Here is a 24,337-nt window from a genome sequence, read left to right as displayed (position 1 = left end):
AACAGCCTCGAGTGGAAGCATCCAACAGTTAAACTAAATTAAGCACAACACAAAACCATACTCTGAGTCAATTTTGTCTGTTTTCAGGTGATAACAGTCCCTTACAGAACCACTGTGTTTGCCATTTATTTAGCTGGTTATCCAAACTGCACTGACAGGCCAGAGCTGTTATCAGACTCACCCCACAAGCCAATGTACAACTTCTAAGCTCTTTTGCATTATTTGCACTTTGATGTGTTATATTAGTGAGCAGTGCCTTTCCTCAGCGGTAGTGCTGGCTTAAGTGGAGTTTTATGCTCCTTCAGCCCCATAGCTACATCTTTAGTTGTTCCAGTATTTGAATTCACACCACACAGCCAGCTGTGGGAGAGAACTGATATGAGTAAGGAAAACAAAGACAAAGCAAAACACACAGCTTTCCCTCCCCAGCGTAGTTTGAACACAGATCAGTTTCCAACACTGCTTATGCTTTCACTTGTGCCAACTTTTCCCTCCCCCATCCCCAGTACTCAACCTACTGCTTAGGCCCTACTGAAATCTAAAAGATTTTCAAAGATAAAACCAGACAAACTAAAACTTATTTTTGTTTTGCTACTCTGATTATATCCACTTCAGAGCTGTGGCCCTGCTACAAAGAATAATACAAGTACAAACAGCAGTATTACATGTTTTAGGGTAATGCTGTAGGCAAGGAAAACAAAATTAACTAGTCAAACTTCTTATCTAATTCCAAAAAGTCTCATGCCAGCATCGTGGCATAATACCTTAAGTAAACCAGAAGATTAAGACTTCAATTGTCATCTTGAAGATAATTTGCATCTCAAAATATTAACTGAATCCCTTCCATATTAACAAAATAGCTATGAAATGTAGCAGAAAACATTGTGTAATAGGCAAGAAAAATTATGCCAGTGGTTTATGGTGAGAACTCCAGCACTGCTGGGTACAATTCCACAGCTCCCTAATGGAGAAAAGGAAAGTGAAGTCCAAAGCTGTTTAGGGAAGTTTAGGGGAAAAAAACCCCAAACAAACATTTAGAAGACCTTCTGGGAATTTCATTAGTTGAAAGTGGTGGGGGAGGGAAACACTGCAAGGTCCAGGACAGTAGTGCTGCTCATGTTCTGATTCATGCTAAATGGAGCCTTGTCAGATTATCTGCCTGGCTTCAGGGCAAGAAAGTAGCAATGAAGTACTTACCGGGAGAATGGAGGCTCTGAAACCCTCCTGCTTAGTACTGGTAAATCTGTCAGGCTCAAAGATTCTTGCTCAGTAGCAGAATGCTTTGTACAGTTTTCAGACCGTGAAATTCCATGACTAGGATCCAGCCCATTCAGTGGTTTTAGTCTGTGAAGATGCTGGAAGCAGGTCTGGCCTTCCCTCTCTTCAGGAGTTGGGTATAACAAGTAAGTGTTTTTATAGCAGCCATCAAATTTATTTAGTATTCAAAAATGTTGATCAAGCTCAAAGACTGACACATAATAATACATATTTTTTAAACAGAAGTTAGCACGGAAAAATGACAGTATGCTCAGGCCAGACCTAGTAGAAAATCATCTTCTCCAGTTGATTTTATATAGCAGGAAAAAGACACATTTGCTAGGTTTTAACCAGGATACCTCTAACCAACTGGAAAAAATAGTTTTGGGCATCTCTGGATGCCTGCATATCCCTAGGGCTTAAAAATGTGGAGCTGTATCCAGAAAGTTCAGAAAAGCATACTCTTCTCCTCATCTCCCTTATCGTGTTGCATGCCTGCCCTCATGCAAATGACAGCATTTTCACCATCAACAGGAAGACTACATACAGCTGATAAGAGCAGTCCTGGAGTCACTCAGAGGAATAGCTGACACTGGAAACAGCAAACCGGCTCCACAGAAGGATACATAGCTGGGATTTCTTGTGGACAAAAATAGAGATTTTTTTTCTACTAGAGATTTAAGTATTGACTACCAGATACCACAAAAGTGCCAACCAGCTCTGAGAACTTAAGCTTGGTCAGCTATTACAGGGACAGATGTAAGCAACACCACCACTTACAGAATGCACGTGGCAGCAGAAGATCACCTACATGCCTGCCAGCAAATAATCCCAGCAGTTGAAGATATATGCAACCAGTACAAATTGTGCGAGACATTTTCAAATCATTCATATTTGAACAAGAGTCACCTTGATCGAATATGAAGTCATGACCTTTTAGGGCTACAAAGGTTATACTGGCAAAAGGAAAACATGCATAGCACCTAATACAATACTGATGTAAGAAAGCTATATTAAGAAAGAAGCAGCAGCATAAGATAATGCCTGTCAAGTAACAGTAACTGATGCAGGAATATGTCATAGTATTGCAGAAGTGACTAATAGCATAGAAGTACTTTAAACAATAAAGCAGGACTTAATTTTCCAATTAAAAAAGGCCTGTTTCTGTGGAAGATATCAAATACTGCTGAAGTATCACACACTTCAAACTCAGCGCTGAAGATGCTACTGGAGCAACCAGAGATATCCACTGTCTGGGACAATAAACTGGACTTTCCCTTTACTGGAACCTAATTATGCTTCTGTATACCCCACAGCAAGCAAATACACACAACAAACACAAGAATGAGGTGAGAAGAACTGAAACACTACCTCAAACATGACCCTAGTCCTCTTTGAAACATACTAAAGTACATATATGTAAAAACCTTCAATAAATTTTGCCAATAGTTTCAATAAAAAATGAAGCACAAGTTGTGAGCTCAAACAAGTGTATCCATATCATGGATAAAGATTTTCTCCATTAAAAAAAATCTTTTCCTTTATATGGCTCTTTTCTCCCACCAGTATTTTCTTCTGCTTTTTGAGCTTGTTACAATCCAGTGATAAGATTCATCAATGTAAAATAGTCTCAGCATGGTCTTCAGCTTGATTTCAGATGTTTGGCTTGAGAAGTCCAGGATATCCTCTGCAAATATATCCAGAAAAGTTCATGAACTTCTCTCAATCATATTTTGAATTAGCCAAAAGACACAAACATTGAGAACTTCATTATCTTGATGAGGAAAAAAAAGAAGGGTCAAGCTTTCTTCTATTTGACTACTTGACTACTCCAAGCATATTAAGATACTTACTTTTATCTGTCTCATTGTGGGATGAGATTATTATTTGACACTATACATGTTCCCTGTACACCTTACTAAATAATGTGTGCTGACCCCAAGTTTAACCAATAATCAACACGTGTAATATACATTATATTAAATCAGGAATAGCTACACTTGATCGAGTTGTCACAAATACTCAAATCAATAGAGTTATTTTAAAAGCTATTATTCCATTGTTCAAAGATTACTCATACTTATTGTAGACGAATTCATCTCGCATATTGTTCATAAGGCAGCTTTGTATTTCAAAGAACTTTGTCTTTGCCAAAATGACTATGAAATTGGTCATGTCACTTATAATAGTTTTCTCCTATTCCTCAGTTTTATTGCCTAAATTTACTCAGAAGAAAACATTCACTGGTGCTTTGATTGCCATGAAGCAAAATATGCCAAATGATGAAACAGTAAAACTCTACCTTAATTTTTTTGAGATGGGAGGATTCAAACACAATCAATTATAGTATTTGTCAATTACAACATTTGTTCTTTACAAAAAGGCAGTCAGATACCAGGCAAAGAATATTTAGTCATATCAGTAAGAGCTATTTTTGTAGCTGAAGAGCAAGCAGCTGCATGAATTTCTACATGCATTACAGCATCTTCATAGCTTCTCCAAATTAAGTTATACATAATTTAATATACATAAGCAAATTCATAAAATCTAATCATACCCGTTCTCTTTGTTGCAGTAACCTGTGACATCACTTTCATATTTTGTAGCATTTCCTGTCTTGGTCTCCATTTCTTTGGTGTTAGAGTCTACTTTACCACTATACTTGCACAGGATCTACAGGAAACATTAAAATGGAATAAAAATAATTATTTAAGAACTCAAAACAGGATTACAATTTATGAATTTTTAACACGTAGCAGAGAACTCTTTTTTTTTTTGAAGAACAAAATTTGATAAGTGCTTTAATTTTACTATTTTGATACTAAAGCTATTTAGGGGGAAAAAAAAGTACATCAGCTAACCTGTAGAACATCATCTGGTATCTTTGTTATTTCTGGAGGTGGAGGAGTATTGAGTAACTGGTCATAGTGTTTTATTTTGGGAGGAGATGGGTCTCTGAAATGTTTAAGATACTCAGAGTTCTCAGCAAAAGAAATGCTGTCTTCTTTGTGTTGTTTATCTGTTGCATCATTCTTTGTCACCGACTCAGTCTTCCCCCCCTGCTTCACCTCCAACAAAAGAGATATTAAATGCCTTCAGTTAATTTAATTAAATATAGTATTTATTAAGTGTTCTTACAAAGTTACCATTAGAAATATCTACAATGATGTAAGAAAAAGTAGTATTGGAAAGAAATCCTAACTGAAATTTGAAAAACCGTTTATGGTAAAGTGTGTGGTACACACTTTACATGTACAGAATTGTTACTTAAGAACTTACATGTACAGAATTGTTATTTAAGAACTTAGCTTCTGCTTTTATCCATCTTGTTTCAAAATCTGGGCACTGTGGTGTTTCTGTATGACTGGGAAGAAGCTGTTCATTTGTCTCTGGTAACCCTGATAATACTGTACTGTGTGATCTGGAAGGGATTTTCACATCAGGAGTATAGAACACAGGCATCATAGGAGAAGCCATCCAGTTAGCTGCTGAAATTAAGGGGAGGATAATAAAAATAACATACACACACAAATATATATAAACATTACCCGTTTCAGTTCCCCAAGTCTGCTAGCTTATCATATATTTGCATGTTCTAAAACACCCGAGTAATTTTAGTTAACTTTTAGTATGAGGAACCATCCAAGTTACAGAATTCCATAAAAGCTGAAAATGTAAAAAGCAGTACTAGATCTAGTGCCACTACAGCAGATAACTGAAAAAGCTCAACCTAAATCAACATTGCTTTAGCTTCTAGCATACTCAATTATTCCTGTTTGTCTGAAGTGTTCAAAGCCAGGCTGGACAGGGCTTTGAACAACCTGTCTAGTGGAAGGTGTCCCTGCCCACGGCTGGGGGTTGAAACTAGATGGTGTTTAAGGTCCCTTCCAACCCAAACCATTCCATGATTCTATTCTACGATTCTGTTTTCAAGAGAATATATTACATCTCCTCTCACAGAAGTTTTAGCACTACTCTTGAAAGATTTAAGTTACTGTCTTGTTAGCCTCTTTCCAAACAGTTTCTTTCCCATCTTTAAAGAGATCTAATAGGTATTCTAAAGGGGGGGGGATAAGTTGGCAAACCAGTATTTTTATTTCAAACAAGGAAAAGTTGCAGTTACAAAATGATGGATCCCTCTTCATAATTCTAGATGAATGTGAGTAGAAGAATTAGGAAAGATTTATGCTGCAGTGAGACACTTTCCCATAGAAGCCAGCAACATTCCATTTTCTTGATTTTAGTGCTCATACAATGACTGCACCTGAACTAACTATAGTGAACAAAAACCAGTTTAAAAAGTCTACCATATGTTTACAATGCATTTACATATGCATTATATAAAAAATGCATATGTGTATTTATTTCACTTTTTTTTAACTTACCATTCTCAGTTGTCACTTTTGATTTTGACCCAGGAGTGACCATGATTTTCCTGGGTGTCATGTCTTGTACAGTCACTTCATTATCATCTTTAACCAACCTGAAAACCAAAACCCTTTATTAGCTCTCAAGTAATACAAAGAAATCACAAGTACAGCAATACTGCCAACCTGATACTTTTCTAGTATGTTTATCATCCTGCAAGTAAAAAATTTATTTCCTCAAAGATGATTTTTTCATAATTTTTCATCTGTGAGTCTACCAAACGATTTGTACCATGCAAATGTTTAGCCCAGTCACACATTTTCAAACACAGTAAGATTTCAATCCAAGGCAATAAAAACACCCCAAAATGAAATAATAAAAAAAACAAACCATCAAAAGGTGTCCAGTGTAGAACTAATTTTCTTTGATCCAGATAATCAGTTCTGTGTTAGAGGTACAGTATTTTATATTAAATTCTCTGTTGCCTACAGAAGTCCAAACAACATGAGGAAATCTTTTTGGCTGTTAACCTAGCAACATTAGTGTGAACATTAGAAGGTTTTAAATTCAATTTTAAGTTGAAATAAGTTTACTTATGTTACTCACTAGCTGACTTGAGTGAAAGGCCAGTTAACAGTAATTCCACAAAAACTGGAAACTGAAATTTTTAAGGTTCTTTTTTCACAGCCAAGATATTCTAGTGGAAGAAGGGTGTACGCAATACCAGACAAAAAGGGAAGCTTACCTAAACTCTACATAAAAATGTGTCTATAAGAAAATGATTTAATGTGTAAAAAGTTATCTTAACTGCAAGAACTAGGTTTAGAGCTTCTCCACAAAAAGCCTAAGCTTAAAAACCTATAAAATATCCATTTGAGGCAGTATATTTTAGATTACCACATCTCAGATTTTGAGGGGAAAAAAAAAGTAGTAACTTTTCAAGTCAGTGTTGCGTTGGAATAATTTTGGGTACCTAAAAATCATATGAGTTTTAATTTTTACAATGGAGAAAAACAAGTGTAACAATAAAACACTTTTGTTTGGGCACTTTCTGTTTTTCTTTCCTAGCTACTTTGGGTTTCAGTTTTTTAGTGGGTGCATCAAAGTTCATTTTTCTTCTCACCCACTTCAAAACCAAAACCTGAAAAACAAAGTTGGAGGAGTTCACATCATCTAAATATTTTTTTGAGAACTTTGCTGCTGGACAGGTTTCAGCCAGGTACAACCCCTGCCTGCCACACCTTGGGTTTTGTGTTTATGTTTGCCGATTTAATATGCTAAGCCTTCTCACTGAGAGATGAGAGCTTTCTAAAGGTAACAAGTTGTTGAATTGTTTCAACCTCTATCAAACAGCAAGCTGACTAACATAATGTTGCAAAATAAACAAAACAAGCCAAAATACAGTTAAACAACATTTTAACTCTACTGACTTCATGTTATGACCTCTCAGGTAATTCTGAATACATCACAATCAGTGCATGTTCCGCTGTTTTGGTCTTAATGATAATGTGTTGAAGAGCCATCAAGCTATAACTAATTCGCTAGAGAATTTCAATATTATCGTTAGGAGTATGGAAGGCTGCTAAGTGTGATTCTTTTTAAATTATACATAATCATTCTGGTGGACTAATTGTTTCACTAGAAGCTACAGAAATAGAATCTACATTTGTGGCTGTATGCATTTATAAATTACAGCCATGATTAAGGCTGATTATCACATTTAAAGCAGTTCTCATTAAATGGGGAAAGTGGTATAAAATTGCAAGAAGTTAGTTATCAAAAGAACTTCGTGTGATAAGCTGGACCTATTTTTTTAGGTATTATTTGAGAATTAAATTATTGAAAATCATTATATTATTTTTAATTCATATATTTTAGGATTCAGTAACAGTTTTCCTGCTATTCCAATTCAAATACTATAGAGCTTTATAGACATTATAGTATCTACACAGCAATTTAAAAGGATCCCCAAACTATTTTAAAAGAGAATTTATCTTTTCACTTTCTCCTTCCCCCCAGTAATTTTAAATTAAAAAACCAAACAAAAAACCCAATCAACAAAAAAACCACCAAACAACAAAAAAAAACAAACAACCAAATCTCAAACCAACACAAAAACCCCAAATTCCCCCCCCAAAATGAAACCACTGCAGTAAACTGGATATTTGGCGGATAAAGTCACGTAAGTTGGCAAATACCAGGGATTAGAAAGTTGGATTAGTTCCACAATTTATTTTGAATATGGTTCTTATTGTTTGAACAGTTCCTCTAGATACAAAGGATTTAGCTACAGAACAATGAGTTTCTTCAAAATACTCCCAGCTTTTCTAGTTGAGCCTGTTGCCAGTACTAACTGTAAAAACACAATCTCACTACCTTTACAGTACCTCAGGAGTATAAAAAAATTCCTTTCACTGCTCAGGTGTTCTACACCTCACTGCTGCAAATTCTTCTTTTTTTTTTAATTTTAATTAGAGAAGTGAAAATCTGGAGGTTGTCTTTTCATGTGCACACTGGAGCAAGGGGAATGTGGGACTGAATAACATAAGAGATAATACATCCTTTCCACAATAAGGAATTTCATTCAATGCTTTATATTTTTTTTCTGAGTCTATACTCCTAAAGCTTTTTAAAGCTTTAAATTGGCCATGTAATATCTACTGCAGACAAGACATCCTCAAATCCAAGGTTAAGGAAAGCAAAGATCACAGATATACTGTGCATTCCCTTTAGAAAGGGATTGTGTATGCAAGATTTTTATTGTGGTGCAGTCAAGGGAAGGACTATATAGGAGTTGGGTTTTATCAGCATTTGGCACTTCAAACCAATAGACACATAGAGAGTTGAATAAAGACACAGGATTAACCAACTGGTAGACATATCACCTGCTTGAAGACAAAAAGAAGGGCAATAGCAGCAAGAAATTAATACAGCAAGAAGGCGCTACAGAAAATTCAGTAGAGAAACAATCTGAAATAAAGCAGTTTACTTACTTCTTGCTTGTCTGAGCAGTTTTGTGCATAAGTGACATTGTATAATCTTCATTCATACACATGGTATGTTCACTAATGCCAAAGTGTTCCAGTTTCGGTGTTATACACTCATAATCATCCATCTTCAGCTTACATTTTGGTGTTTTGGGCAAAGTACAGGGCATCAGTGCTTTTAGTGGAGTCCTGTTTAAATTTGCTTGATGCACATTTGTTGTGTGTTGTCCTTCCACTGCACTCCAAGGCCTGTAGAAACTGTATTGTGAAAGACCAAAATCAGAAAGCCGGGGGTTACGCATCGGGTCTGCGGGCACCAGTGACTTCTCAGTACCAGCAGGCAGATCAGGTGCATCATCTGTTTTGTCTTCATCAGATTTATTCTGGACAGATGCTGTCAAATCACTTTTAACTTCTTCTTCCTCCTCTTCTTCTGCTTGGGAAAAGTAATTAAAAAATTATAATTATGTCAGAAGTTTGTCATAATAATTTATAAAATAAATTGGGACTCCCCTCCTTCCCCCAACCTCCCATATTAATTTTTTTTACTCACTATTGTAAAGAATGGATTCCTTCTTTCATTTTAAAGCAGTGAACCTGAAACTACAACAGATATCAAAAGCCCATATCAGGCTAAGCAATATTTATAATATAGGTCACACATTGACTTGATGTCACTCTATTGGTAAAATTATTTCTAAGAAAAATGGTAAGAATTTTACACAAGCATACTTTTAATAGAAATCCTCTCCCTGCATGGAGTGGGCAGCAAGTGCAAATCTTAAATATATTTATTTGGTTTTATTTCAGTGCAAGAGTGGAAATTAATAAAAATGTAGAACATAAATGACAATAACAAAATATGTCCAGAACTGAAAATGTTTTTATAGAACAAAGGCTGCACACAGTATTAGAATGCTCATTCTCCTGAAAAATCAAAACTGAAAAAGGGTTATGAAGCAGCAACTAAAAGCCTTATGAAAGACAGTAGCTTTTTAGATAACAGTGTCCACTGCAGATATAAGCAAAGTGTAATCTGTACATTTCTGTAGCTCACAAATAATAAACTGAAACATATTTGTGAACTTCTCGATGAAGCAGGAAGTGTGTGGGACAGAGGTATTTACCTTTTTATGTGTGTCAGTACTATGTATTCAGCTACACTTAGCTTAAAAATGCATCTTAAAAAGTAAATTATAGCTCTGTTTAGAGTCTTCTGTAAAGGCAGAGATAGGACAGGAAGGAAGGTGCTATAAAATCAGAGCATTCTGCCATATCTTTATAAAACACAGTTGAAGTTGCTTAGCTTAGAGGCGAATATGGTTCACAACCACAATTTTGTTCTGTGTATGTGACTGGCCAACACTTGGGGGAAAGTTAGTTAAGGTGTGGCTTCTACAAGATTGATTGAGCCCTTGATACCAAAATGGGTAGCAGTGTGTAGTAAGGACAGCTCTAGTGTTTTAAACTCATCTAGCATATCTGGATTTTTCACAGAGATTCTGTGTACTGACTGGCTTAATGATCTCCCTCCCCTAAATGATCAAGCTACCACTGCTTGCCATGTGTCACCTGATCCTTCTATGTGCTTCTCTTGTCCCATTTGTGCTGTAGAGCACATTATTTCAAGATTTTCCCAATGATGACTTAGTTAACGGAATCATCACATATGAATATGAATTAGTTTAGATGCATCTACAACAGTTTCCCATGCATGAGAAGCTGAAGCAGCAGAATTCTTCAGTTTATAAAAACATGTTTGCTACCATGTTTTCTGAATATAACTACTACTGAAGGAAAAATACCCCAACAAAACAATAAAACCCAATCAAACCACAACACACACTAACTTAAAAGCATGCCAGGAGATCTAAATGTAAGTTTTTCTATTTGGTTTATTCCACTTGCATCAATCACAACAGAATCTTCCACTCTCTGGATATTATTATATAGCAAATAGCATAGATGCACTTGGATCTCTAATTAATAGAAATATACACAGAGCTAAAGAGAAATATTTCATACATTTGTCTTCATGTACTGTATTGCCAAGATACATTACCTGTAGAGCCTTTGACAGGTGTTTTATAGCCATTCATCTGGAACAGCTTTCTTATTTCTTCAAGATCTTCTTCATTTCTTTTCATCAATATTTCACTTGCCTTCATAAACTCATTAATTGCTTGTTTTCTAGAACAACTCTTATGAAGACTGGCATTAAAAGCTTCCTTTGGGGGCAAAACGAAACATAAAATATTGTTTTTTGAATAGCCACATGGTAGGTGTTTACACATGTTTTGGGAATAAGTATTCAACTTCAATTCAGATGAAGATAAGCAGCAAATTTAGGCCTTATATATACCCAAAAATTAGGTTACAAAATATCAGGAATATATAGGGCATGAGTGTACAAAAACTTACAAAAGTTGAACTAAGATGTCAGTTCATAGTATGGTAACTATTTACTGGTAACCTTTCAAAAGAAAGTATATGCTTTTACTTCATAAAATATGAGATAACAGCAATTAGTTTGGACTCTTATTCCCCATATACAAAGAATTAGTGCATAGCACTCAAGTTTATGTCCTAGATTACTTCTACACTTGCTCATTTCTATAGCCCATCTTTCCTACTTTTATTAAAAAAATTCTTCACAAGTTTAACTGAATGGCTGAAAGTACTGAAACTTCTATTAAGACTTTCTTTATTCTAAGTGCTAGTCATTGAACACAGGCATACCTCTTCTGTAGCGAACTGCTGCTCCTAAATCCTTCTCCCCTATACACACGCCTTGGCACCCCATTATACCCTGTTACCTTTGTCCCCTGCTGATCCAAGTGACTGCAAACTAATAAACACTGCTAAATCTACTTTAAGTCATCCACAAATTCTTGGGCACTAACCTGACATCCACAGCCATTTTGAAAACTTAGAGGTAAATGTACAAAAATAAGGGTCAGAACTGCAGATTACAGAAATCTTAGGTCAATCAAAACACAACTGTAAGTTTACACAACACCACTCCCCAAGTTTTCGAGAAGGAAGCGAGTTAAGGTGTTACCTTCAGAGAACTCACTTCACAGCGGAGATCACCTAAGACTTTCATTGGAGGTACATCTTCGTATTCTTAGATATGTATGTTCACATAAAAGGGTTTAGAATGGAAAAAGGAATATTAGAATTTTAGCACGCAAGTACGTTCTACATCAGAATGTGACCGCCTATATTGAAGATGTTGGAGTTACGTGTTAGAGTGAGCCAAGATACCCATCAGCTCACCAAAGGTGAATCTTCACACGCTCAGAGGAGCACGGAGGTATAAGGACAGGGGGAACCCAAACCAAGGGCCCCCAAAGAATAACCCCGCACACTCAGGGCGATCCCGGCAGAACCATCACCCCTGCTCCCGTGTGTGCCACCGCGGAGAGAAGGCAAGGCCTGCGCTTACCCGTGTTCTCTCCATGTAGAGCCTGCTCCAATTGTTTCACCTCCTTCTCGAGCCTGACGGCCACGGTGCGCAGTTTACTGAAGAAGTTCCTTGACGAGTCCATCGTCTGCGGAAAAGAGGAGCGCTAAAGGGTCAGTGCCACAGCCTCCAACCGCGGGGACAGCCGCGAGCGGCTGCCGGAGAACTGCCCCTGGGACGCTCCTTCCTGAGGCGGGCGGTTACTGCCCGCCGCCAGGTTTAAATCGGCGGCGGTGGGCGTGCTCCATTGGCCCCGTCAGGCCACGAGCGAGCGAGTTCTCGCGAGATCAGCAGCCCGCCGTCTCCATCTTGCTTCCCGCCGCGGGGCTGGAGCCGTCCCCGCAGTGGGTGAGTGAAGCTGAAGGTGGAGGTGGAGGGGAGGCGAGAGGAGAGGAGAGAGACCTGTTAATCAGAGCGCCTCATTCGCCCCTGGCGCGGGGTGCTTCTTGGCGGGTTGGCTGTCATCTCTCTCAGCCTGGCCTGGCCCCGAACGGGCTCTGCCCCGGTGGGGAGTGTTTAGAGGATCCTTAGCTGCAGGCAGCCTTGCGCGCCGAGCCCCGCCTGGATCTAGTGGGTGCCCAGCTGCCCGGGCGGGCCCCGGCGGGCAGCCGTGCTGTGTCCTGTCGCGCTTCGGCCTGTGATCCCTGTAGAGGTTGTAGCGGCCGCAGGCCTGAGGGTGAGCAGCCGGCGCTGCTGTGGGGACGGGAAAGTCCACCCTGCGTTGCTGGGAGGGGGACTAGGGCCTGCGGCAGCAAAGTCCCCGTAAAGTTCCGCAGCTCCGCTGCTAAACCCGGGCAGAGAGCGGAACATCAGCGTGCGGTTGCATCATGGGAATGGGGTATGGCGGGGTGGCCGTTTCTGGCAGTAGTGCTGTTTTGTTCCGTGTTAAAGTGCTTGGCAAACTTACTAGTTGATAAAGATACTGTGTGATGAGGGACCCAGGAGTTAGGCATCGTCAGGACTAATAGGTTAATGAAGAGTGTGCGTGTGTCGCTGTTTAAACCCAGGCTGTAAGTCAGCCACGCAGCCCTCTCACTCCCCCTCTTTCTTCCTTCCCCCCCCCCGCTCCCGGATGGACGGGGAGGAGAACCGGAAGAATGTAACTCCCACGGGTTGAGATAAGAACAGTCCAGTAACTAAGGTATAACACAAATCACTGCTGCTGCCACCAATAATAATAATGATAAGGGAAATAACAAGGGAAGAGAATACAGTATCCCTTGTCAATATGCAGCCTGACAGAGCAGTGAACTAGCCCGGGTAACTCCCAGTTTACATCTTGGGCCTGACATGCTGTGGTGTGGAATACCCCTTTGGCTAGTTTGGGTCAGGTGTCCTGTCTCTGCTTCCTCCCAGCTTCCCCTCCTCCCTGGCAGAGCATGAGACTCAGAAAGTCCTTGCTCAGACTAAACATTTGAGCAGCAACTAAAAACATCCGTGTTATCAGTGCTATTCCCAGGCTGAAAGTCAAAAACACAGCACTGCACCAGCTACTAAGGAGGAGAAGAAATGACTGCTACTGCTGAACCCAGGACAGTATGTCAAATCTGAATGTGTCTTAGCCTTTCCTCTTTGTTACATCTAGTTGGTCTAATAGAGTACTACTTAGTAGTAGTACTTTTTCTCTACAAACCCGAGTTCCCATAATTAAAATACAGGACTAGGTAATTGTTTACTAATAAGTTTATGGAGGGACTGTAGCTCAAAATTTAATGCTGAGGGAAGGACAGATCTGGATCTAGAAGATAGACTTGGAAATGCTCCCTATTTTGGCAGCACAGCTATTTGAAGAAAGAAGGAATGAAGTGAATCCTTTGTTTAATAGTATCTGGGACTGGGTTTTTCATAAATAATTTATAGAGGACAAGCTTTAATCTCTGTGATGTCAATGTAAGGATAACTGAGTGAACTCTTTAGCTAAATAAAAGATTTCCATTTCCCTTTTCTGGTCTTATGCAGTATGCATTTCCACCATTGTACTGCCTACATGGTTGTATCAGGTTCTGCACTTCACAACAGTCAGTTTAAAAGCAGTGGAGTGTGTGCAGGGTTTTAAATTTTTCTGGTTAAATTTTTAATGTTTGTCCCTAAGGTAGTATTTTATGGTTTTGTTTTTATTTTCAGGCATAATGTTTTTAACAATGGTCTTATTCCGAAAGAGAATTCCTGGAAAGCAATGGATTGGGAAGTACAGGCGACCAAGAGTGGTTACCCTTGCAATGAAGCAAGCAATGATCCAAAGGTTGGAAATTGAAGCAGAGAATGAATACTGGCTGAGTCGACCTTACCTGACGCAGGAACAGGAGTACAAACATAACACAGAAGAGAGACGTGCAAGATGGGAGGCTTTCAAAAGCCGGGTGAGAGCCAAGTTGCCTGAGCACAGATATATCAGCGATGACTTAAACCACTTAAATGTGACAAGAAAGTGGACAACTTGAATAATACAGCGTATTTGTGTTTGGCATGTACTATTTGCTACCGTGGCATCTGATGCTGTACCTATTATGGTAGCTTTGTAATTCAGTGTAATACGGGTGGCTGGCAAATGAGCCTCTGCTGCGGTGTACAAAATCTCAGATTAAAACAAGGCTTGTGGAACAGTGTATGTTTTCTTATTGCCTCTTCAGAAAAGACAGCTCTTCCCATGGCACTCTGCCATCTGCCTGCCTTCTGTTCTTCAGGGGCTTTGCATAAACCAGCATGAGTTACCAGGTGCAGTGAGCTAGATTTATAGCTTCATTAATTTCCTTTCGAAGGCTTGGAGAACGTACCTGCCCTGTTGAAAGGGATTATCTGCTGGTACTGACCAGGTCACTTACTGGTTGCTTCCCTTTCTGAAGGGGTACTTCTGTATACATCAATACATGTCTGAGGCAACTGATGATAGTTACATAGTGCTGCCTTCATCAGGCATGCAAGGACCAAGATGAACTAGAATTACAGAGGTGTATGAGGCTGGAGCTTCTGGAATACTGTAAAACATCTAGTTTTAAATTTTCTGGAAAGAATTGTTGAATTTAAATGCCAGTGTCATTGTCATGTCAGTGTCAATTTGGGTGTTAACTGCTCTCTTAAGAGATAATTTATGATCTAAAAGGAACACAGCTGATTTTTGTTTGAGTGGCAGTCTGACTTCTAGGTCATGTTTAGCATCCTGAAGGACATAGTAAGCCACAAGCCAGAGGTTTCTTAGTTCCCCTCTCAAGACCAAGTGACCTGAAGGAGTCAGGAGTGCGTAATCTTAGATTTGTTACAGCTGGAGTGTAAAAAACGGTATGGTTACAAAATGCTTCCACCAGGCAGGTTTTCTCACTGATCCAACACACACGTGCTACAGCTAAGCCATTTTCAGATTCTTTCACATACTTTTATTAAGTTGATGTTGCATTCACTGGTGAATTCAAGTGTCAAGTCCATTCAGTTTTATCACATTGGAAAAGAGGCCTAAAATGGTACAACTCTTTATTTCAACACAAACTGTAATTTGGAAAAATATGAACAGGTCTGAACACTGATGTACAAAATCTTGAATGCACTTTTAGTGGCTATAAATGGCTTAAGATGACATTTGTGGGAGAGTATACATATGGGGAAATTGCACAATATGATTAAAAAATAAAGGAACTTCCAGGCAAAGCAGTGTGATTTTGTATTTAATTAATTTATAAAAGCCCCTTTTAAAAAGTTATTTCAAGTAATAAATGGCAACATGTTTTCTCTGTGCATAGGACTAGTCCTATCTGTAACATATAAAAAAATAAAATGTGCTGTTATTACATAGATATTTTACACTTCACCTCAGATTTCAATACAGCTCATGACAAGTTTAGGCAGCACAATTAAAAACAAGCACATGGAAGTAGAACAGTTGGGACATTGTGAGTAGTGCAAATGTTAAAGACCCTTGTTGGCAAATACAACCATAACTGCAGAGAGAACCTAGTGACATTTCAGCTGTCCACGTTAAAGAGGGGGCAGGTGTCACAGCAGGGATGCTGCCTCTTTCCATGGTAGTTTGATGACTGTAAATTGATCAGAAAGGAACTTGCTAAGCACGAGAGTTGTCAGCTAAGCAACGTAAAGGGAAGGGAAATCTGCATATTGCTGTTAATGCTTTGGTGCCAACAAAGGTGATTCCAGCACTTCATTCCCCAACACATCTGCCTGACTGCTGAGCACATGCTGTTTCCTAGGACAGGGTATGGGAAACACCCAAACCAAAGAAAACAATCCTGTAAACAGTCAGACTTCACTACCTCATTTAAATAAGATTCAAGTAATTTCTGCAGAAAACAGCCAAACACTGGTTTGAATCTGCATTAAAAATGACTACAACTTGCAGCTTTGTTACATTTCATGAGTAATGGAATTAAGAAAAATACATACAAAAAGCTGTCTATATATACAAAATAAATTGATAGAAATTACTGTACTAAGCATGTTCAGTGTTAAATCACTTCATATGCAGCTGCCCTCTTTGGTGCCATTTAGGGCTAAAAGAGCCTCATGATGGTGGTCCACACCTAGCTATTTGGTTGGTACTGTGAAAGACTTTATCTGCACTGAGTGAAAGTAGCTGCTGCTTGGAGCCTCTGGAAATGCATACTTGGATCCCTCAGCTGTATACGGTGGCCTCATAGAACTTAATGAAGCTCAAAATTGTTTTTAATTTTTTTATTAAATATGGTCAGTCAGTGCTTCAGATCCAGGTGGGTCTGGTTAATCAGTGTCAGAATCTGTGACTTGGTAAATCTGCCAGACACTAATGCTGCTGTAAATGCTGGTCTTTAACTCTTCTTGGGGCTCTGGTAAGCTAGAAGTGGACCATACTTAGATCAATCAAGAACTTCTTTGAGTGCATACTGAATAGTACCGAACGTAACCAAAACCTCCAAATGCTGGAAGATTAGTTGCAGTAACAGAAGAGCCACAAGAGGTCAAATGAGGGAAGGAACAGTATATGAATAGTATAGCCATTTAGCACCCTGGAGAATAGGGATGGTTTCTAAGAACAGTACCAAAAGCAGTTTGGAACCCGCAAATTCCACATTCGAGAGACAGCTTTAACAAAGTTACTGTAATCTCAAATCACTAAAAATAGAAGTTCCCAAACTCTCTAAAATAACCCTCTGAATATTTAAAGTGGAAGTTTTTAATCAAAGGCTTGTGATGTACATAACCAGTGGGTGACACTGCAGGAAGCCTGTTACGACAGAAAACAACCCTTCTTCCTGCCCTGTCAAGTGCCTTTGGTAGAAGCAGCAATGGTGTGTGGTGTGCACTCTAAATAGATAATCCTAAGGGAAAAAAGTTTTAAGTATTTTCTATTAATGCATCTTCTGCCTCATGTTCACAGGTACAGGTTTATCATCACAAGACATTTCAGAAACCTAGAGGACAATTCACACTGAAATCTTGCCCTGCCTCAGGCTTCTTTTTTTTTACACCGGGAGTTCAGTAACATTCTGCATATGACTTGTGTGTGTATGGGGATTTTTTTAAAAGAAAAAAGCAGTGAGAATTACTAAAGCATAGTTTCTAATTGCAGCCAATGTCAGCTATCCTGCAGTAACTACTACTTATGGCTTGCAATAGTAATTTGATGGATCTAAAAGCTTAAGGGCTGTTACTTTTAGTGGCAATCTAGGTATTTTCAAGAATGCTGATGCACAGTATGTTAAAGCACAAACCCGGCATGTACAACATGACCTAGCACAATGAACAGTTGGTTTCTCAGGATCCATCTTCCCCCTGCTCTTCTTGCTGCATTCACTGCAAGTTTTCAGCGGATGGGGCAAAGGGCCCATTTCCTGGAGTACCCCTGATAGTCCCCAGCCACTGCCAGCAGCAGTACCAAAGTTTGCTTGAGCTCAATTGCCAAAGAGCTGCTTGCCCTCCCCAACTCAGCAGGTGGTGAGCAATTATACTGTGCAGCACTTGTGGTTCTTGGGCTTTATTCCTCTCTCCCTCCTTTTCATTAAAATTATTATTATGCTTTTTTTTAATTATTAAATTGTTCTTAATCCAGGGCTTTTACCTTTGTCTGGTTCTCCTGATCCCACCAGGGATTGCTTTTTCCAAGCTCAAGATCGGAGCATCCCGACACGTAGGAAGTCAAGGAAGAGGGCCAGGAGACCTGCGTGGCTAAATAGGGAATTGCTGGGTATGCTCAAGTGGAAGAGGAGAGTTTACAGGTCATGGAAGGAGGGGCTGGCCACTTGGGAGAATATAAGGCTGCTGCTAGAGGATGTAGGAAGGCAGCTAGGATGACTAAGGCATCCTTAGAATTAAACCTCGCAAGAAGGGTCAAGGACAGCAAAAAGAGCTTTTTCAAATACATGGCAGATAAAACTAACACCAGAGGCAATGTAGGCCCACTGATGAATGGGATGGGTGCCCTGGTGACAGAAGATACAGAGATGGCAGAGTTACTGAATGCCTTGTCTCTGTCTACTCTGCTGCAGGCAGTCCTGAAGAGCCCTGTACCCCTGAGACCTTAGATGAAGTCAGGTCAATGGAGCGGTTTGCCTTAGTCGATGAGGAATGGGTTAGAGACCAGTTGAGCAATCTGGACATCCATAAATCCATGGGTCCAGATGGGATGCACACGCTGGTGCTGAGGGAACTGGCAGAAGTCATTGCTAGACCACTCTCCATCATCTTTACCAAGTCTTGGGAAACGGGAGAGGTGCCTGAGGACTGGAGGAAAGCAAATGTCACTCCAGTCTTCAAAAAGGGCAAGAAGGAGAACCTGGGTAACTATAGACCGGTCAGCCTCACCTCCATCCCTGGGAAAGTGATGGAACACCTTATCCTTGGTGCCATCTTAAGGCATATCAAGGATAAGAGGGTTATGAGGGGCAGTCAACATGGCTTCACCAAGGGGAAATCATGTTTGACCAATCTCTTAACCTTTTGAGGAAATAACATGGTGGATGGATAATGGCAGAGCAGTGGATGTGGTCTACCTTGACTTCAGCAAAGCATTTGACACAGTCTCTCACAGCATCCTCACAGCTAAATTGAGGAAGTGTGGTCTGGATGATCAGGTAGTGAGGTGGACTGCGAACTGGCTGAAGGCCAGAGAGTTGTAGTCTATGGGGCGGAGTTTAGTTGGAGGCCTGTAACTAGTGGCGTGCCTCAAGGGTCAGTACTGGGACCGGTATTATTTAATATATTCATCAATGATTTAGATGAGGGAATTGAGTGTACTATCAGCAAGTTTGCTGATGACACTAAGCTGGGAGGAGTGGCTGACACACCAGAAGGCTGTGCTGCCATCCAGCGAGACCTGGACAGGCTGCAGAGTTGGGCAGGGAATAACTTGATGAAATATAACAAAGGAAAGTGTGGAGTCCTGCATCTGGGCAGGAACAACCCCAGGTTCCAGTATAGGTTGGGGAACAACCTGTTAGAGAGCAGTGTAGGGGAGAGGGACCTGGGGGTCCTAGTGGACGACAGGATGACCATGAGCCAACACTGTGCCCTTGTGGCCAAGAAGGCCAATGGCATCCTAGGGTGTATTACAAGGGGGGTGGTTAGTAGATCGAGAGAGGTCCTCCTTCCCCTCTACTCTGCCCTGGTGAGACCCCATCTGGAATATTGTGTCCAGTTCTGGGCCCCTCAGTTCAAGAAGGACAGGGAGCTGCTGGAGAGAGTCCAGCGCAGGGCAACGAAGATGATTAAGGGAATGGAGCATCTCCCTTATGAGGAAAGACTGAGGGAGCTGGGTCTCTAGAGGAGACTGAGGGGTGACCTTATTAGTGTATATAAATATATAAAGGGGGAGTGTCACGAGGATGGAGCCAGGCTCTACTCAGTGGCAAACAATGATAGGGCAAGGGGTAATGGGTACAAACTGGAACACAAGAGGTTCCACTTAAACTTGAGAAGAAACTTCTTCTCAGTGAGGGTGACGGAACACTGGAACAGGCTGCCCAGGGAGGTTGTGGAGTCGCCTTCCCTGGAGACATTCAAAACCCGCCTGGACACATTCCTGTGTAACATTATCTAGGTGTTCCTGCTCTGGCAGGGGGATTGGACTAGAATGATCTTTTGAGGTCCCTTCCAATCTCTAGCATACTGTGATACTGTGACAAGGGAAGCAAACACGTGGCTGTGTGGTACCCAGGTGCTGTCCAGGGTTAAACAGTGACAGCATGTATGTATTACCTCAGCTGTAACACACTAATGTAGTAAAAGCCATATGATACCTTAGGTCCTCCATTAAAATTCCACCAGTGTTTGGGGCTGCAAATTTTGGTATTCAGAACAAGCCACTTAAACATGCAGCCTTCTATCTCTATCATCTCCTTCAAGAAATTTTGCTAGTGCATTACTGCTGCAAGCTGATGTTCAGATGAGCACTTCTCACTTGACACTTGAGAAAAAGCCAAACCTTCCAGCTTAATGTGTAGCAAATGTTTTTGTAAGTTTTAAAGTTAGCAAATGCAAAATTCCTTGTACAAAGTTTGAAAAAACATTCTGCAACTTTTATAAAACACGCAAGTTTGGACCATTACTTCTATCTCAAGAACATCCAACTGTGACCAAATCATGTTCATCAGTTCTCAAAGTGTTCTTGTTCTAGAAGATTAATATCCAAGAAAAAATTATTATTTCCAAAGAAAAAAAAACCAACTTGTTTTAAACCTTACAGTACTCGATACCTTATTAGATCCATCATAAACATATTACTGGACTACTACCTTCAGTTTGTATCAAAAGGGCTCACATCTGTTTATTATCAGCATCAGCTGAACATCAGAAAAGTTACACTCAGGGAAGTCGTACTTGTCATTTTTTCCAGGTGCAAAATTCTAACACCTTCCAAAGAGGAGACAGCAATCTTCTATAGAGGAGCAAGGGGAAAACCACCCCTGTTGTTTGCCGTTTGTCTTGAGCTTAGGATGGACTTTATTCCGCACACAGGAAATATTTTGCCTTTTGGAAACAGGTACATCTCTGCATGAAGCACTCAATCTTTAGCAATTTCAGCATCACAAACTGGACTTGAAGGTGGCAGACTAAAGGCTACAGATTTTCAGTGCGTTAATACTGATGTACAAGCAAACACTAATTTTCACATAAGTACTTGATGTGTGTTTATATGGTACTTTAGAGCAAATAAAAAATTGTGCCTTTATTAAAAAAGATAAAACAAATACATAACACAGTATTTCTAAACCATCAAGAGTCCCACAGAAAAAGCAGTACTCTTCCAGTTCCATTTTCTAACAACACACAACTGCAATAAAGTTTTCCTCAGGGGTACTTTACCATTTTGTTACTGCCTTATACAGAACGCTGCAAACATTATCAGAAAATGTAAGAACTCTTAATTCATTTTTGGATTGGCTTTTCTTTGTATGCTGATAGACAAGTGTTGGAAAATAATCATGTTTTTTCAACAAAAAACCAAGTTTGCTTCTTTAAGCTATGTTCTTGATATTGTTAAATAAATCAAGTTAAAATAAGGAGAGGTATCAATCCTATAGCAAGAAAGCAACACCCAAGTAAAAGGCTTTTACACTGTTGGCATTGCCTTGCTCCAAAGCATAGCCAGCAGAAGGAATCCTCAGTCCTGAAAGACTTGCAGAGCTATAATCATGGGGTAGACTGGTTAACAGAAGAGGGGAGAAGAAAGACTTCATCGAGTCCCTTCCCCATCCTCTGGTGTTTGAACTACAAATAGTCCCACTTCAGACTCACCGTCCATGCTCTATGTTGATTTTTTCTTTCCCTTTTTTTTTTCCTCCTTTTTTTTCTCCTTTGTCTTTTTTCTTTGTTGCTGAAGACCTGCTATGGACGTGACTTCTGCAGTGCCTAAGGTAAGAAGTTTGCCTGTGGGTGGGGTAGGAGTCTCTGCAATCAACCCCCACCACTGCAACGTAACAGAAATGCATAGTTCCCCACTCTGGACCTTGTGCATCCAAGCAGGGCACTTCAGGATTTGGCCCTTTGGTAGCAGTATATAATTCAGTGTTGCATAAATGCACATTAAGAATCTTAAGGCATCTGTCTTAACTTCCCTGCTCTGTAATAGTACTTACAAAAATCCACTGTACTGTGCAGAAACTTCCATTTCTTGTCTCTTCCCAAAATGTTTGTGTTCCATATTTTACAGATCAACTTCTTCCAAACAAAATTAAGTAATATTCAAGCACAAGATGCGTTGCAGAAACCTAGTGAAATAAAAAAGGTAATTAATTAAATTGTACCATTAGTTTTGAAAAACACATCAGTGTGTTACAAAAATGCAGGTAGGTAACTTCATTTACAGACTGCTCATGCAGGACAGCAGTGAAGGTAATGTCAGCTTGAAATTGCTTTCTGGGAGGTGTAGAATTTTTTGCTTTGTTTTAGTCTTGTTTTAAACAGCTTGTATTTTAGAAAATTATCTGCACTGAGAACCTCAATCCATCACCACTGACCTGTGGCTGAAGTCTCTTGAATCTCTGATTGACAAGAATTGTGCATTCATTTTGAATCAAACTGACAGATACGGGGACACAAATGCCATTTGCCTTAGTGAGGCTGGGGGACTGGCCTTCCTTTGCCAATCACATTCTTTTTTCTAGAATAATCTGGGAATTTTATTTTTCAGCCATGACTCTGACTGCTTCTGGTGTGTTAAAAATTGAAAAATACAACTACTGTTCTGTTCCAGAGTATACAAAAGTGCATGGAACAGATGTTGGATCTCACTGCTATTGCACAGTTGCTTACGATTGCAAGAGGACAGGAATTAACCATTTTGGCCTTCAGAAACTGTGATCAAATCCAACTGAATTCAAAACAGCTGGATCACTGTGCTAACTGAGTTAATTGTTGTGTGAGGTAACACCAAAATGCTTTTGCTTTGGGTGAAATTATGCACATTTATTTATAGAACTTTTTAAAACTACAGCATTTTGGGCGAGAGTGACACAAAAAGTACTCAACCTTCCCTTATCAAACTTGGTCTGAGTTTAGGAAGAGAGGCAGGATAGGAAGGAAATTAATCCCAAACTATTATCAGTTAATTGTCTAGCTTAAGCCAGTCACACACCCTCTCTAGGTCAGTGGAAAGAAAGCTTAAGACTTTGCTCTAATTCTCTACCAAAGGCTGCTGGGGATGAACACTCTTAGAAGATACCTATCCCCTTCTGTGAAGAGTATAAAGCCTTAGGAACCTGTTTAAGATCAGATTAATTTTTATATAGCTAGAGGCTGAATGGAGTCCCTTGCTTGGGACATGCATTTGCACATTTATATCGTGTTTGTGAAGGGAAAACTCATCACTGGTGGGTTCTCATGGTTGAGTAGGTTTTTCAGAAGTACCACCCACTAATCTAATTTTGGCTTTGAATGAGTTTACACTGAGCAGGCTGACCAAGCATCACACCATCCCCCACAAAGACCTTTTAAGACAGATTTTTTTCTTGAAAACAAACCAAAACTGTTCCCAAAACAGTGATTCTAAGTCAGAAGTCTTATTAAAGAAAAAGCATGATCATAAAATTACTGAGTTCACAAAGCTCAAATACTGTGTTTTCTGTCCAAAGACAATGGCAGTTCTTTGCAAGTTCTGTCTCTCATCTGGAAAGGAGGGAAGGCAGGGGTGTGTGTGAACGACTCAGCCTTCAGCATCGACAGTTGCTAGTTATCCAAGTAAAATGTTTCTCCTCCAGAAAGGAAAATTTAAAGGGAGCTTATAAGCTCACCACAGTATGAACTCAATGTTTAGTCACTGGAAATACACCACAGAAGTTTTCATACATGCAGCAGCACTCACTGTATTTCCTAATTGCCAAGTGCCCACAGAGCTCTTACATAAAAGATCACTGTCAACTCCAAGTATGACGAAGCAGTCCCTACGCAGACACATTATTTATTTACCTATTGACCCACCTTCCTTGTGTGCACACAGCTTCTTAAAAGCGTAAGAGCAGAGCATACCTACCAATACATGATTAAAACCAGACAGTTCAGGAGCTGTTCCTTTAGAACAGTACTTCCCCAAGACACAGCTTCATCTTGAAACTGGCTATTTGTCAGATTAGATTCTTCTCCCTGGTCAGGTAACAAATCCAGCACTATCCACTTAAATCTAAATTACAGGACTAGTACAACTCATCTCAGATCTAGCCAGGCCACGTTTCCTGCACCACAGCATTACTCCCATTCTTGCCTTCTTAACAGCCATTCTGAGTTTTATTTAGACCTTCCTATTACTCATCCAACTCAGAGGACTCCTCTGCGCTCAATGACTATT

General features: G+C 39.8%; 3 protein-coding genes across 6 annotated transcripts in view; 1 reads left to right on the top strand and 2 right to left on the bottom strand.

Moving 5' to 3' along the window:
* Window positions 1-2,751: 2,751 nt before the first annotated feature.
* Window positions 2,752-12,163, bottom strand: SKA3 (spindle and kinetochore associated complex subunit 3). The gene is made up of 9 exons (XM_057399647.1): window positions 12,061-12,163; window positions 11,674-11,738; window positions 10,675-10,840; window positions 8,619-9,048; window positions 5,643-5,740; window positions 4,543-4,745; window positions 4,119-4,316; window positions 3,815-3,930; window positions 2,752-2,944 (listed from the first exon to the last, which is right to left on the bottom strand). Exons 1-9 carry the CDS (start codon window positions 12,161-12,163, stop codon window positions 2,911-2,913), a joined length of 1,413 nt encoding a protein of 470 aa, XP_057255630.1. The 3' UTR covers window positions 2,752-2,910.
* A 2,024-nt stretch (window positions 12,164-14,187) lies between these two features.
* On the top strand, window positions 14,188-14,679 carry MRPL57 (mitochondrial ribosomal protein L57). The gene has a single exon (XM_057399646.1). The coding sequence runs from the start codon at window positions 14,208-14,210 to the stop codon at window positions 14,517-14,519; it is 312 nt and encodes a 103-aa protein (XP_057255629.1). The 5' UTR covers window positions 14,188-14,207; the 3' UTR covers window positions 14,520-14,679.
* Window positions 14,680-21,877: 7,198 nt separating this feature from the next.
* Window positions 21,878-24,337, bottom strand: part of ZDHHC20 (zinc finger DHHC-type palmitoyltransferase 20) — a 42,550-nt gene continuing 40,090 nt past the window's right edge. For all 4 annotated transcript variants that reach the window (XM_057399641.1, XM_057399642.1, XM_057399640.1 and 1 more), the window contains one exon: window positions 21,878-22,265. In XM_057399641.1, coding sequence (XP_057255624.1) covers window positions 22,240-22,265 — 26 coding nt within the window. In that variant the 3' untranslated portion in view covers window positions 21,878-22,239. The remainder of the gene's footprint in view (window positions 22,266-24,337) is intronic.

This window comes from Pezoporus wallicus, unplaced genomic scaffold (genome assembly GCF_028554395.1).
Source record: "Pezoporus wallicus isolate ANWC-B61680 ecotype Strahan unplaced genomic scaffold, APGP_CSIRO_Pwel_v1 scaffold_6446, whole genome shotgun sequence".
Taxonomy (NCBI): domain Eukaryota; kingdom Metazoa; phylum Chordata; class Aves; order Psittaciformes; family Psittacidae; genus Pezoporus; species Pezoporus wallicus.
This window is presented reverse-complemented; position numbering and strand designations above follow the sequence as displayed.

Coding starts and splice junctions, on each gene's coding strand:
- SKA3 (XM_057399647.1), bottom strand. CDS start 12,163: ATGGACTCGTCAAGGAACTTCTTCAGTAAACTGCGCACCGTGGCCGTC. Junction 11,739..12,060: donor TCTACATGGAGAGAACACGG/GTAAGCGCAGGC, acceptor TACATATCTAAG/AATACGAAGATGTACCTCCA. Junction 4,746..5,642: donor AAAAGTGACAACTGAGAATG/GTAAGTTAAAAA, acceptor CCTTAATTTCAG/CAGCTAACTGGATGGCTTCT.
- MRPL57 (XM_057399646.1), top strand. CDS start 14,208: ATGTTTTTAACAATGGTCTTATTCCGAAAGAGAATTCCTGGAAAGCAA.